Source organism: Drosophila tropicalis, unplaced genomic scaffold, assembly GCF_018151085.1.
Source record: "Drosophila tropicalis isolate 14030-0801.00 unplaced genomic scaffold, ASM1815108v1 contig_158, whole genome shotgun sequence".
Taxonomy (NCBI): domain Eukaryota; kingdom Metazoa; phylum Arthropoda; class Insecta; order Diptera; family Drosophilidae; genus Drosophila; species Drosophila tropicalis.
Window position 1 is genome coordinate 7,773,189 of NW_027172602.1, and position 11,996 is coordinate 7,785,184.

Here is an 11,996-nt window from a genome sequence, read left to right on the forward strand (position 1 = left end):
TGTTGCTGCTGCTGCTGTTGCTTTTGCTGTCGCGCGCGCAACTTGCTCCACTACGCCCCGCCGCCATTCACCCGCCTTTCCCGCGCTAAACGCGCTCCTCCCATCCACATACCTATTACAGCGTATTTCTATTTGCAAGTTGGAGCCAAGCTTTTTGTTTTTGTTGTTGCTTTTTGCGGTCCATCTGCTAGCCACTTGGGCATTCATTCAAGCGCCGATCAAGCGAATGAGAGTGAATGCGAGAGAGGGAGAGTGAGACAGAGAGAGATAGAGAGAGAGAGGTCTGTGTCCGAACCTGGCCAGCAGTTTAAAAGGTGAGGTCTTAAAAACTGAGAGCGGGCCAATAACTCTCTTTTTCTCGTTCTCTCTCTCTCTCTTTTGTGGTCTCTCCTCGTTTATTGTTGCTTTGGCCAAAAACATTCTTAACCAATATTTTGGGGCCTATGAGCTTAGCTTGTCATTTTGAAGACGATAAAAATATAAAATTTTTTCTTCAATAAACAAATTGAGGTTATGTCATAAATATTTTAAGGATATTATTTTCAAAGAATGACAAATTGAGTTAATCTACACAAGTAGAGTATTTGAGGTTCTTCTATTTCGGCAACAAAAATACCAATCACAAATTGCCAACTTATAGACTGACTCTGAGCTGCGACAATATTACGTTTAGAGTCACAAGTCGCATTGAAGGTTAGGTTAGCCGCTTCGGAATGTTGGCCGGGCTCAAAAAGCGTTGGCGGCTACATGTGAGAGAGACAGGGGAGAGAGAGAGAGAGAAGCATTCGGCCCACACCTATTCAACTTCCCTTTGCTTTAGTGTGTTTTTGTTTGAGTTTGTGTCTCATGACATTTTCGCAGAATAGAATCAAAACTTTCAATTGATATACTCTTCCGGCTTGTAAACCAAAATCAAATCAACTCGGAAATGCCTTTTGTTTTGGACACACGTTACGTGTCAGGGCATACAGATTGTACATATATCGATTCACAGATATATACATATATATAATACTATGCTGACCATATCGGGAGATGTGAAGCAAAGTTTCCGTTTCAGCCACCTTAATCTCTTTTTCTCTCTTATTCTACACAACTCAAACTAGAAGATATATGTACCTATGTATATCATGTTTATATATACGTGATCAGCATGATCAGGTGCAAACTTATTTGTATTCTAGAATCAATTTCCCATCACTGACTACTAGAGTTTCTTACATTTCAAAGTTTTCTATGAAAACATTTCGTTTTCGAATGATAAGTTGGAATTTCATTCATTATCTATAAATGGTTCACACAGATATCTGTAAAGTTCAAGAATATATATGTATATGTATGTATGTAAGTTAGACCTTATATCTATGGTGAAAGGTTTTTAAAATTGATTGCTTGGTTTTTTTAAATGGCTGAATTTTATTTCAATATTTCCATTCAGGATGTATTGTTTTGAGTTTGTGTTTGGCTGATGTGTCTGTGTGTGTGTGTGTGTGTGTGACCAATCTACATTATAATAATTGAATTGAATTTAAGTGAGATTTATAGATGAAATTGTCCAAATCAAAATCGGCAATTCGCCTTACACGCTTGCTTATTACTATCATCCATTCATATTATCTTCATCATCATCATCATCATTATTATCTCTCAGTACTTATCAGCATTTTGGCTGTCTCTTTTTTGCATTTTACACATAAGTACATCAACTTAAGCTCTACAAGAATGTGCAGACAAAAAAAAAACAAACTGAACATACGAAATAATAATAGTTTTATATTCAATATTATGAATATTATTATTATTTAAAAGTTGATTTGGAGGTGCGTTAAGGTATTTATCTCTGTGTAAATCTCTCCCGATCAGTTAGGACAGATTTCTATATTGGAAATTCCTCCAAATTTCCTTTCTTTCTTTGTTTTTTTGGATCTTAATTCTAGGCGGGGTTCAATATTAAAGAACAATTTCTTGGTTTTGTTTTTGTAGAATCGAAGAATGAAAAATAAGACACAAATTCTATAACTATATAGTTATATATATATATATATAATATATGTATGTATGTATTTCTGTTTTTGTGTGTGTGTGTGTGTGTGTGTGTGTGTGTGTGTGTGTGTGTAGGTGTAAATTTATGTTGAATTCAAAAATCTAATTGATTGAGTGATGTTTCTTACATTGTTAATAAAACAAATGTGATAAAATGTAGAAAGGAGTGTGTAAAGGAAACAAAGTCGGGATACGACAATGATTCTGTAGAGTGAACAGAGGGATTTTCTTTTCTTGTTGTTTAACTTATTACATAAATTATGCTAAGATAGCTCATAAGTGTTACAATTAAAAAAAAAGGGAAAACTACATAAATTAATTAGGAGATGATTTCTCAATGTTTCCTCTTTTTTCCTCGATTTATCCAGTATGTTGTTTCCTTTTCTTTCGATTTGTTATACTAATACTCGGTTCTCAGACTCAGGACTCTGGTTAACCGATGTGTTGCATTTGTTATGTGGTTGTTGATGTTGATGTTTAATTCTTTGTTTATATTGATAACTGGATGCACATTTCTTTGGAGTGGTTCATCGTCGACAACTTTCCATCTTGGTTTTTGCTTTTTGTATTACTTTCTTTGTTTCGATTTTTTGTTTTTTGCTTTTTTTTAATTTTTATTTATTATCAGATCAGTGTAAATTTTCATAGCGCGCTCGCTCCTTGCTCCGCTGTTCTTCTGCTAAATATGTTATCCTCTATCCTTAAGTCTCCGACCTCTAACTTATAACTCGCTTCATATCTCTGCCCATCTGTCCCGTCTGCTGGTATTGGTACTCTGGTACTGCCGCCCTGGTGCTGCTTCTCCTGCTGATACTGCTTATGCCTCTCATAATCTCTTTAGCATACGTTTCTTCTCTTTGAGCAATTTCTCCTTTTTCTTGTCTTGCAGCTTCTTATCTAATCCCGCATGCTTCTTTGTTGATGGTCCATCATCATCTTTGGCATCGCTGGTGGCACTGGCGCACTTGGCCGGCTGCAAACAAAATAATATATATATAATTAGACTTTTTCCTTTTATATAATAAAACTTTAACCAACAAATGTAAGTTACATATGTGATATGGTCAATCTTGATCTTGGTTTGATCTGACAGCTTTTAAGACAAGTAATTTCGAATCGTTTTTGCTAACGAGCCGTATTTATGTATATATAATTTCTAAATTATATCCTCACCTGGGCATGTATTTCCGTCATCATGCGCGCTCTCTGGGAGTAATCATCATAACGTTCGAGTAACATTTTGCCAGCTTCTTCATTGAGAGCAGATTCGGGATTTGGAACAATTAGCAGGCATTTGATGGTAAGCAATATATGTTTAATGCCCAAATCTGGTTTCCAATCCTTTTTTAATGTGTTCACACAGATTTCACCATTTGCCGCGACATTTGGATGGAATATTTTTGTTAGGAAATATGCCTTTGGCGGCGTTTGTGGGAAATCTTTGCTTAATGTCAATTTGACACGAAATACTCCAATGGCATATGGTGTACCGGCTGGTCCATCGATAAGGGCTTGTATATCGGTGACATCGCTCTCATTGATTAAAACTTTAATGCCCTCCGGTGGTGTATTCTCCATTTCCTGTAGCTCCCTCATCACCTGCCTAATTGTCTGAGGCGAAAGATTCTCCACATTGGAATACTGCTAAAGATTTCACAACAAAAACAACAAAATTTGAATAATTAGTATTTCAATATTTTAAAACAAAATACGTTACCGAACTCATGGTGGATGATGCTGCTGTTTCCTTTAAGACGCGCGTCTATGAGTATATATTTGTGTGTGTGTGCCTGTGTTTGTATTCGTGTGCCTGCAAGTGCGTTATGGCTTGTGTGCGTGAGCGTGGGTGTTTTTATGACGCTGTCTGCGTGTATGTGTGTGTGTTTCAAGGTTTCTTGTCAGCAGGATCTCTTTAAAAGGTCGGTGCTGCTCCTCTCCTGGTGGACTGGACTTCGGAGTTGAGTCCAAATTTAATAAACCTTTTTTGCTACTCTATGTGTGTTTTTTTTTCTTTTTGGTGGCTTCACCCAACCTCGGGAAGACTCCGCTTAAAAAACACACATGCACCACCTCAAAATCCTAGAAATCTGATGATGCTCTTCGTATATGTACATCCGTATATAAATTTTTCTTTATTTTTGTTCTTGTTGTTGTGCGCGCTGTTCCGTGTAGTAAACTATGAATTTTGTTTGATGGAATCGATTCGCTGTCTTCTTCGTAGTTGCTGTTGTTGTTGTTACTTTTCTTCTCTTAATGCGTGTGTTTTGGTTTGTATATTGCTATTTTGTTGTCACATTTAAACAAATTTTTTTTTTTTTTTTCGCTCAATTGCACACTTTACGCTCAAACAACAACAACAATTACATATATATTAAATAAAAAAAAAAACAGAAATACTGCCTTCCATTTACAGAAACCCTCGTTGTACAGTATACACTAGATGGGTAAACGTTTATTGGTTTTTTTGCCGATCATGCAACACAAATATTCGAAATTTATGCGAAAAATATAATTATATTATAAATATATATGTATATTATACGTTTATTGAAAAAGTCTCTAAATATTTTGACACTGAACTATTTGATAGTGAAATATTTTGGATTTCGTACAAAATTAATTGACATATGTATATGTATTGTATACGTGTGCGGCCAGACAAAGGGCATACAATAGTCACATTGTGTGAGACAAGTGGGCAGCTCTCTATACTTTTTTCGTGCGCATGCCATACGGTTGTCTCGCTCTGGCTTATGAAAATTTACAGAAATGCAGTGCAGAAAATGCATGATAAAAAATGTGAAATTTTTAAAAATTACACATTATATGTTTGCAATTAAAAATATTAAATTTAATGTATATACAACGTTTATTTAAATTTAGAAATTTTTCGGATGCATTTGCTGTACAACTGTTAAATATTTGTGTTTTCCCGTTTACCAACACCAACGTATAGTGGCATTCCGCAATAACTTTGACGTTTTCAAACACTCTCCAGCTTTGGACGAGATTTAATACAAAATCCATCCATCCATCCATTTCTTCGTTTTAATTAATTTAGTTTTAATTTAGATTTTGTAATTCTAATTTATTGAAACGGTTGTTTTGTTTGTTTTTTTTTGTACATTTTAATTCTGTGCCCTCACGGTTTGTTTTGGTGTTAAGTGTGCGTGTGTATGAAACTGACCTGACCAAAAATATAAAAAAAAACGAAGGAAGAGAGCAGTGAGAAAAACCTTCCCCTCGGGTTGTTGTTGTGCTTGTGTGTGCGTGTGTGTGTGTGTGTGAGTGTTTGTGTGTGTTGGATAAAAAAAAAATGTCGAAAAATAAGATATTTACAACGGCAGGAACAGCGGCCAATGCTGAAACAAATCTAATCGAAGTCAAATCAAAGGTACATAACGAAAACATCCTTCTTAAACATTAAATAGGCGTGGCCCTAATCGCAAGGCAACTTTGTTGCCCATAAATACATAAGTTGAGGAATGCGGCCAGGTCGACGACAAAAGCGGCGGTTGCGGCACTGTTGGCTGTTGTTGCTGATTCATATGCTAGATTCAAAGCGAGTGTAGGAAAAGTATGCGTATGTATGTATGTAAGTACATACACACAAACACAAACATAGAGCATGCAAACGGAACGGGTTCCCACCCGTAAAGATTAGGTGAGGTGGTGGCGGGCATCCATCAGTGGGCCGTAACCAAAAAGTCAACAATATCAACAGGCCAACCATGCAACAGGCCGAGGGCGGTCGGGACAATTTCTCTCTCACTTAGAAGTAAAAAGAAAAAAAAAACACCTTTTCATTTGGGAATTGGCGACTGATTCATTGCCATCTCCAAATAAATCCTGATTCAAAACAAATATTTGTAATTAAATCATCTGTTTCAAATATGAGTAGACATATTTTCTTGGAATGTTTAGCAATAAATTCCATAATGATAACAAGCAAGAAACTTGCATATCATATCTTTGGAGATAATTTTCATATGGTTTGTATTTATCCTTTCTTCTTCTTTCCAGTTCGATGCGGAATTCCGACGATGGAGTTTCAAACGCAATGAAACGGAACAGAGCTTCGAGAAGTTTGCAGCGCTCATTGAGCAGTTGCATAAATTGGCTAAAATACAGTTTTTAATACTCTACATTGATCCAAGGGACAATGATCTATTGCCAATAAACAATGATGATAACTTTGGATGGGCACTCAAGACGGCACGTCCATTGCTGCGGATTATAGTGCAGCGAAAAGGTGAGTTGAGAAAGTTATAGATCCAGTCTGATTGTTGATCGTTTAATATTCCATTTTATGTGTAGATCATCACACTGAGTGCTCTGGATTTGGTACCATGAAATCGCGCCATTTATTTGGTAGCATATTGTTGGGACACACACCCGTTAAGACCAAAGCACCATCGATATCCATACCACACGATTTCCGTCAGGTATCGGCCATTATCGATGTAGACATTGTGCCGGAGACACATCGGCGAGTGCGTCTATTGAAACATGGCAGTGATAAGCCACTCGGTTTCTATATACGAGATGGCACCTCTGTACGTGTGACGGCCAGCGGATTGGAGAAACAGCCGGGCATATTTATATCACGTCTGGTGCCGGGTGGCCTGGCCGAGAGCACTGGCTTGCTGGCTGTCAACGATGAAGTCATTGAGGTTAATGGCATTGAGGTGGCCGGCAAGACACTGGATCAGGTTACCGATATGATGGTGGCAAATAGTTCCAATTTAATTATTACTGTTAAACCGGCAAATCAACGCACTCTAACGTCTACACATCGTGGCTCCTTTTCGCGCAACAGTCAATTATCGAGTGGATCACATCATACGAATCACACAAACACCTCCGATGAGATTGAGCACGATGATCAGGATGATATTGTTGATCTAACTGGTGTAACGCTCGATGATAGTCCTACGGGCACAACAACATCAATAACAACGACGGCAATGACCGGATCAGTGACAGCGACAGCACCTGGCACGGGCAATCATCACCACCAACATCAACAGTCATCATCATCATCGCCCAATTCACATTCGCAGCATCATCACCAGCAAGCAGCCTCCAATGCATCAACTATTATGGCTAGCGATGTCAAGGATGGAGTTTTACACTTGTAACTAAATGCAAAAGTATTGAAATACCAACCGATAGATCGGAAAGTTTGCGACTTACGACGATGCATAATACAATATATAATATATATAGAAATGGAAATTGTTCACGAGCTTGTTTCGCTTATACAACACAGCATTAAGATTTTGTTAACGATCCCATGGAATACCATTAGAAATGCAAAGATAACAAATCCTAATCAGATTAATCACTCCTGATTTGATTAATCATGATTTTAGTATTTCAGAAGATCGAAATGAAAGCTAAAACATAAGCGAAGCAGGCTCGCATCTGATTATACTTACATATATACATAATTATGTATAATTTTCACAACAAAACCCACACACCCACTACCCAGTCCCGCCCCCTTCCCTTTATTATTATTATTATTTTACACATTCCATATATCGAGTTTTTAAACAAAGCATAGTCCCAGAGTTTCATACATTTACATTATACCTATATACATAATTTTTGTTTAATATTATTACAATTTCTTCTATTTTTTTTTTTTTATTTGATTGATTATTTTATATGCTTATAACTTTTTCCATTTGTACTTTATTTTTACATACTTATATATATAATTTTTTAAATGTTATAGTAAAGTGTTACAAAAATTTGATGTTGCTTTAGCGAGACAGAAAGAGAGAGTGAGCGCGAGAAAGAGAGAAAGAAGAAAATGTTAATAACAGAAAAATATTCTGAACGATTTAAATTGAGAGAAAGTTATTAAATTTAAAGGATAAAGAGGCAGCAAAAAGATTTAGAAAGCAAAGTAAAGACAGAAAGCAAATGAGAAAAACATGAGAGTAAAACTCACAAAAAAGGATTAAAAGACAGAGAGGGAAAGGGTCAAAGAGTGTGGCAGACTGAGAGAGGAGAGTAGCATCAAATGCAATAAATATTACCATCCTACATACATACATATATACAACCTCAAATTTATTTATACCAAGCATTCCAATAATTATTTTATGTACTTTGCGGCACAAACACTTTAAACTTCCCTTCAAACAAAACCTTATGTTACATATAAATATTTTTTTCCCAACTTTGAAGAATTGTAAATGTTTTTCTTTTCTGTTTTTGGTTTTTTTTTTTCTATCTTTAATACTCGTTGAATTTTTATTGTGATTTGTGGGTACTAAATGAAAGATAAGAAAAAAAACTAACAGAAAATCAAGAACAAATGAGAAAAAGTATAAGCAAAATGTTTAATTATACTAGAATAACAAAGTAAAAAAAAAACACAAAACAAACACCAACAGCGCCTTCGCCTTTAAGTGAGCAATGCGAACTTTTTATACACCCTTATATACATATATATATATATATATATATAGAAATATATATATGTATTCTATAAATATTTATCTATTTACAATATGTTATACACTTATCTACAAGTATGTAAAAAAAAAAGAAAACAAACGAACATAAATCTTTAGAGTGTAGAGACAAAAAAAAAGAAAGACATTACAAAAGCATCAGAATTTTTGCTCGGCAACATAAAAGTTAACAAATTTGCATATTTTAGAGAGAGATAGAAAAAAATATATAAAATAAATTTAAAAAAAAAAAAAAAAAACAAAACCCAACAAGACCTTATTATATCGTAGTCGTAGATCAGCAGTGAATCTGTATCATCCAAATTATTCGCATTCCTCTATCCTATCACCTTCTACCCACCCTCACACTTCTCCCTTGGCTTCCAGTCCAACCAATCAATAAATCAATTGTTACAATCGAAGAGAAAAGGGAAAAAACAACTAAAAACAATTGTAACCTATTTATGTGCTCGCGTCCATCATTCTAGTTTCTATAATAGAAGAATATCAAAACGATCCATTAAAGAATTATTCTTGGGATATACATTTATACATATATTTGTGTGCTTCTGGATAGATAGACAAGCATACATACTACAAGCTGAAACCCGAACAGAAACCAATATTTCGATGTATGTATTATTATTTTTTAATAAATGTAAGTGAAATTGTATACAAAAAAACAAAAAGCTGTCAATGATCATTGGGAGGGACAACAGAAAAAAGGATTTGGACTTCAGTATTAAAAGGATTGTTGGGCAAAAGGACTCAATTCAAAACTTTGCCCAAACTAAACAAAGTTTCTTTGGAACGAGTTCATCTCAAAAAGTCAAAAGCAATTAGAACTTTATCTTTATGATTTCTGAGGTGACCATTGAAAACTCTTATCAATGAATTACAATATTTATTGACTTAAAAAAAAAAAAAAAAAACTAAGTATGATTAAGTTTTAAAATTTAACATAATTTGTTTTCTTTTTATTATTATTATTATTTATTTAAACTACTAGTAAATTGTCGTTCAGAATTGGCGAGTTGGGTTTTTTTTTGAGTTTTTTTTTTAATACAGATAGTGCTTGAATTATACATAGATTAATTTTAATTATTATATTTAGGACAAAATTTATTTGGGATATTAATGAATGAACCTCTTGTTTTTGTTTTGTTTTATGTATGTGTTTTTAGGATTGAAGATTGATTGATTTAATGCTTGGTTTTCTTTCGTTTAGTTTAGTTGAGCATCTTATTACATATTTATATAATACAAGTACATACACAGTAGCTACAAGGTGCGCTTTCACGTGTTAGAGGAGATTTTGTGTGATGTGATTCGATAGAATTTAGTTATCAAGTGTCTTTTTGTAGCTTAACAGGAATTAGATATACAAAGATTCACACAAAACCCAACACACATACAGACAGACACACACACACACACACACACACACACAAATATATATATATATATATGTATATATATAGATGCATTAAATGCAAGCATATATTGACTTTTCAGAATATATATGATATATTTATGGTTTCTAATTGCTGCCTATTCAAGCGATGTGGTTATATTGGCAGCATTATTCTCACAGCATTGCCAAATGGTACGAGCCGATGGACGATCCTCACTGAGAGCATTGGTGCACAGATAGAACAGTTCAACAATGCAATTGTAATCATCGCTGAGCTGAAAAGCCACAGGCAAGGGTGGTCGAGTGCCGTAGGCACTTTCCAGATCAGCAAGAGAGAATTCATCATCATTCTCCTTTGTGTCATCCAATTCGGTGTCTTCTTCGTCGGCGGCGTCGTCGTCGTCGTCCTCGTGATCATGGGAGTCCATTGCTGGATCCTGTTCGATATTCTCTTTTGAAACTTCATCGTCATCGATTTCAGTTTCATCTGCAAGTTCGGCAACAGTTCCAAAATGTGGTGGTACTAGAGCCAACGTCTCGTAGATAACTAATCCAAAACTAAAGATATCCGCCTTGCTGTCAATGATCTCGGCTTCGTCAACGATTTCAGGCGGTGACCAGAGACCAGTACCTACCCAAAAATTAATTAGATATTAACAAGTTCCCAAGTGGAGTGTCTTTTACTTACCAACATAGTTGAGTTGAGGATTCTTTTGAAAATTAATCTCACCCTTATCATCCAGAGGTAGACTAACACCGAAATCACACAGTTTGCATATCTCGAATTCACCCTTGACCAGAACATTAAAGGATTTGAGATCTCCATGCAGCAACTTCGCCTCCGTGTGCAAAAAGTCCAGAGCATGGGCAATGTCCATGATCATTTTGAAGGTATGCTTCGCTGGCAATGGTCCAAGATTCTCATCATGACGCTCTTCCAGTATGGAGCCCAACGATGTTGTGCACATCTCCAAGGCCAAGTTATTTGTACCATCGATGGATTTGACTATGCCCCGATAGCCCACAATATTTGGATGTTTCAGTTTGCTGCGGGGGAAACAAAACGGCAAAGCATATGCATTTACATGGGATGTCTACACTAAATGTACGCATACACACGCAGGCTCAACACTAGCATACAAAACTTACTCTACCTCCATACATACATATGTATGTATGTACATTGACACATACGCAGCACACAGGGACACTGACACACATCCCTGCGTGGCCGTGGTGTACATACATAGCAAATACATAGAGAGCTACATACATATATGTGTGTGCAGCAGCCGCAACTCACACTTACCGCAATATATCAGCCTCATAGACAATACGCTCATCGAACAATTTATCCTTTTTGGCCAGCGTGTTCTTTAAAATTTTCTTAACTGCCCATGGTGAACGGATTTGTCCCAATCGCGGTGAACGATCCAAGCGATAGACACTTACTCCTGTTCCCATGCCGAGAGTTTTTAGCATTGGTGATGGCGGTATGCGTATGGGTGTACTTAAATTCTGCACGTTCTCCAAATGGGAATTGCGCAGCTGGCGCCGCGGCGTTTCGCTTGTATCCATATTTTGTTAATGTTAATTTCCACAAATTTATTCAAATTTCAATGAATCAAATTACAAATTGAAAGCGTTCTCCAAGCCGTTTGTTTTAAACTGCAGAATGGCGTTGGGTAGAATTTGGCGAAATATCGATGGACATGGCGATGTTATCGAGTGGAGCAACTATCGATTATTTGTTTGCTCGGTGCCGCCAGTCCCATGTTGTTTCCCTTACAATTGTGTAGCATACTTTTCAGGTCCGGTACTTTAACGGCGTTTTTTTTTTAACATTTTTAAATTTCTATGGCAAATTAATTAAAAAAATATATACAAAAAAAAAATATTAAGAAAATTTAAATATTATTTAAAACGTATTTTCAATGCAAAGTAACGTTTTTCTTCATAAATTTGCAGTTTCAATAGAATTAAAATATTTTTTTTTTTAGCTTTTCGCCCTGTAAAAGAAATCGAAGGGAAATCAAACACATTTGCTTATATTTTCTTTAGTGATTTTG

The 11,996-nt window shown here is 35.7% G+C and overlaps 3 protein-coding genes across 4 annotated transcripts; 1 reads left to right on the plus strand and 2 right to left on the minus strand.

The window, feature by feature from the left end:
* Window positions 1-1,392: 1,392 nt before the first annotated feature.
* LOC137571900 (ubiquitin-conjugating enzyme E2 S) lies at window positions 1,393-4,502 on the minus strand. Of its 2 annotated transcripts, none has more exons than XM_068283594.1 (3): window positions 3,761-4,502; window positions 3,217-3,684; window positions 1,393-3,016 (listed from the first exon to the last, which is right to left on the minus strand). In XM_068283594.1, the coding sequence occupies exons 1-3, from the start codon at window positions 3,767-3,769 to the stop codon at window positions 2,870-2,872; spliced, it is 624 nt and encodes a 207-aa protein (XP_068139695.1). In that variant the 5' UTR covers window positions 3,770-4,502; the 3' UTR covers window positions 1,393-2,869. The 2 variants fall into 2 exon arrangements, with proteins under 2 accessions (XP_068139695.1, XP_068139694.1); XM_068283593.1 differs by having other exon boundaries at window positions 3,217-3,687; window positions 3,761-4,496.
* Window positions 4,503-5,019: 517 nt separating this feature from the next.
* On the plus strand, window positions 5,020-8,106 carry par-6 (partitioning defective protein 6). Its single transcript, XM_068283591.1, has 3 exons — window positions 5,020-5,437; window positions 6,067-6,295; window positions 6,361-8,106. Exons 1-3 carry the CDS (start codon window positions 5,360-5,362, stop codon window positions 7,182-7,184), a joined length of 1,131 nt encoding a protein of 376 aa, XP_068139692.1. The 5' UTR covers window positions 5,020-5,359; the 3' UTR covers window positions 7,185-8,106.
* A 1,349-nt stretch (window positions 8,107-9,455) lies between these two features.
* LOC137571899 (lymphokine-activated killer T-cell-originated protein kinase) lies at window positions 9,456-11,612 on the minus strand. Its single transcript, XM_068283592.1, has 3 exons — window positions 11,237-11,612; window positions 10,616-10,974; window positions 9,456-10,558 (listed from the first exon to the last, which is right to left on the minus strand). Exons 1-3 carry the CDS (start codon window positions 11,503-11,505, stop codon window positions 10,065-10,067), a joined length of 1,122 nt encoding a protein of 373 aa, XP_068139693.1. The 5' UTR covers window positions 11,506-11,612; the 3' UTR covers window positions 9,456-10,064.
* Window positions 11,613-11,996: the final 384 nt, after the last annotated feature.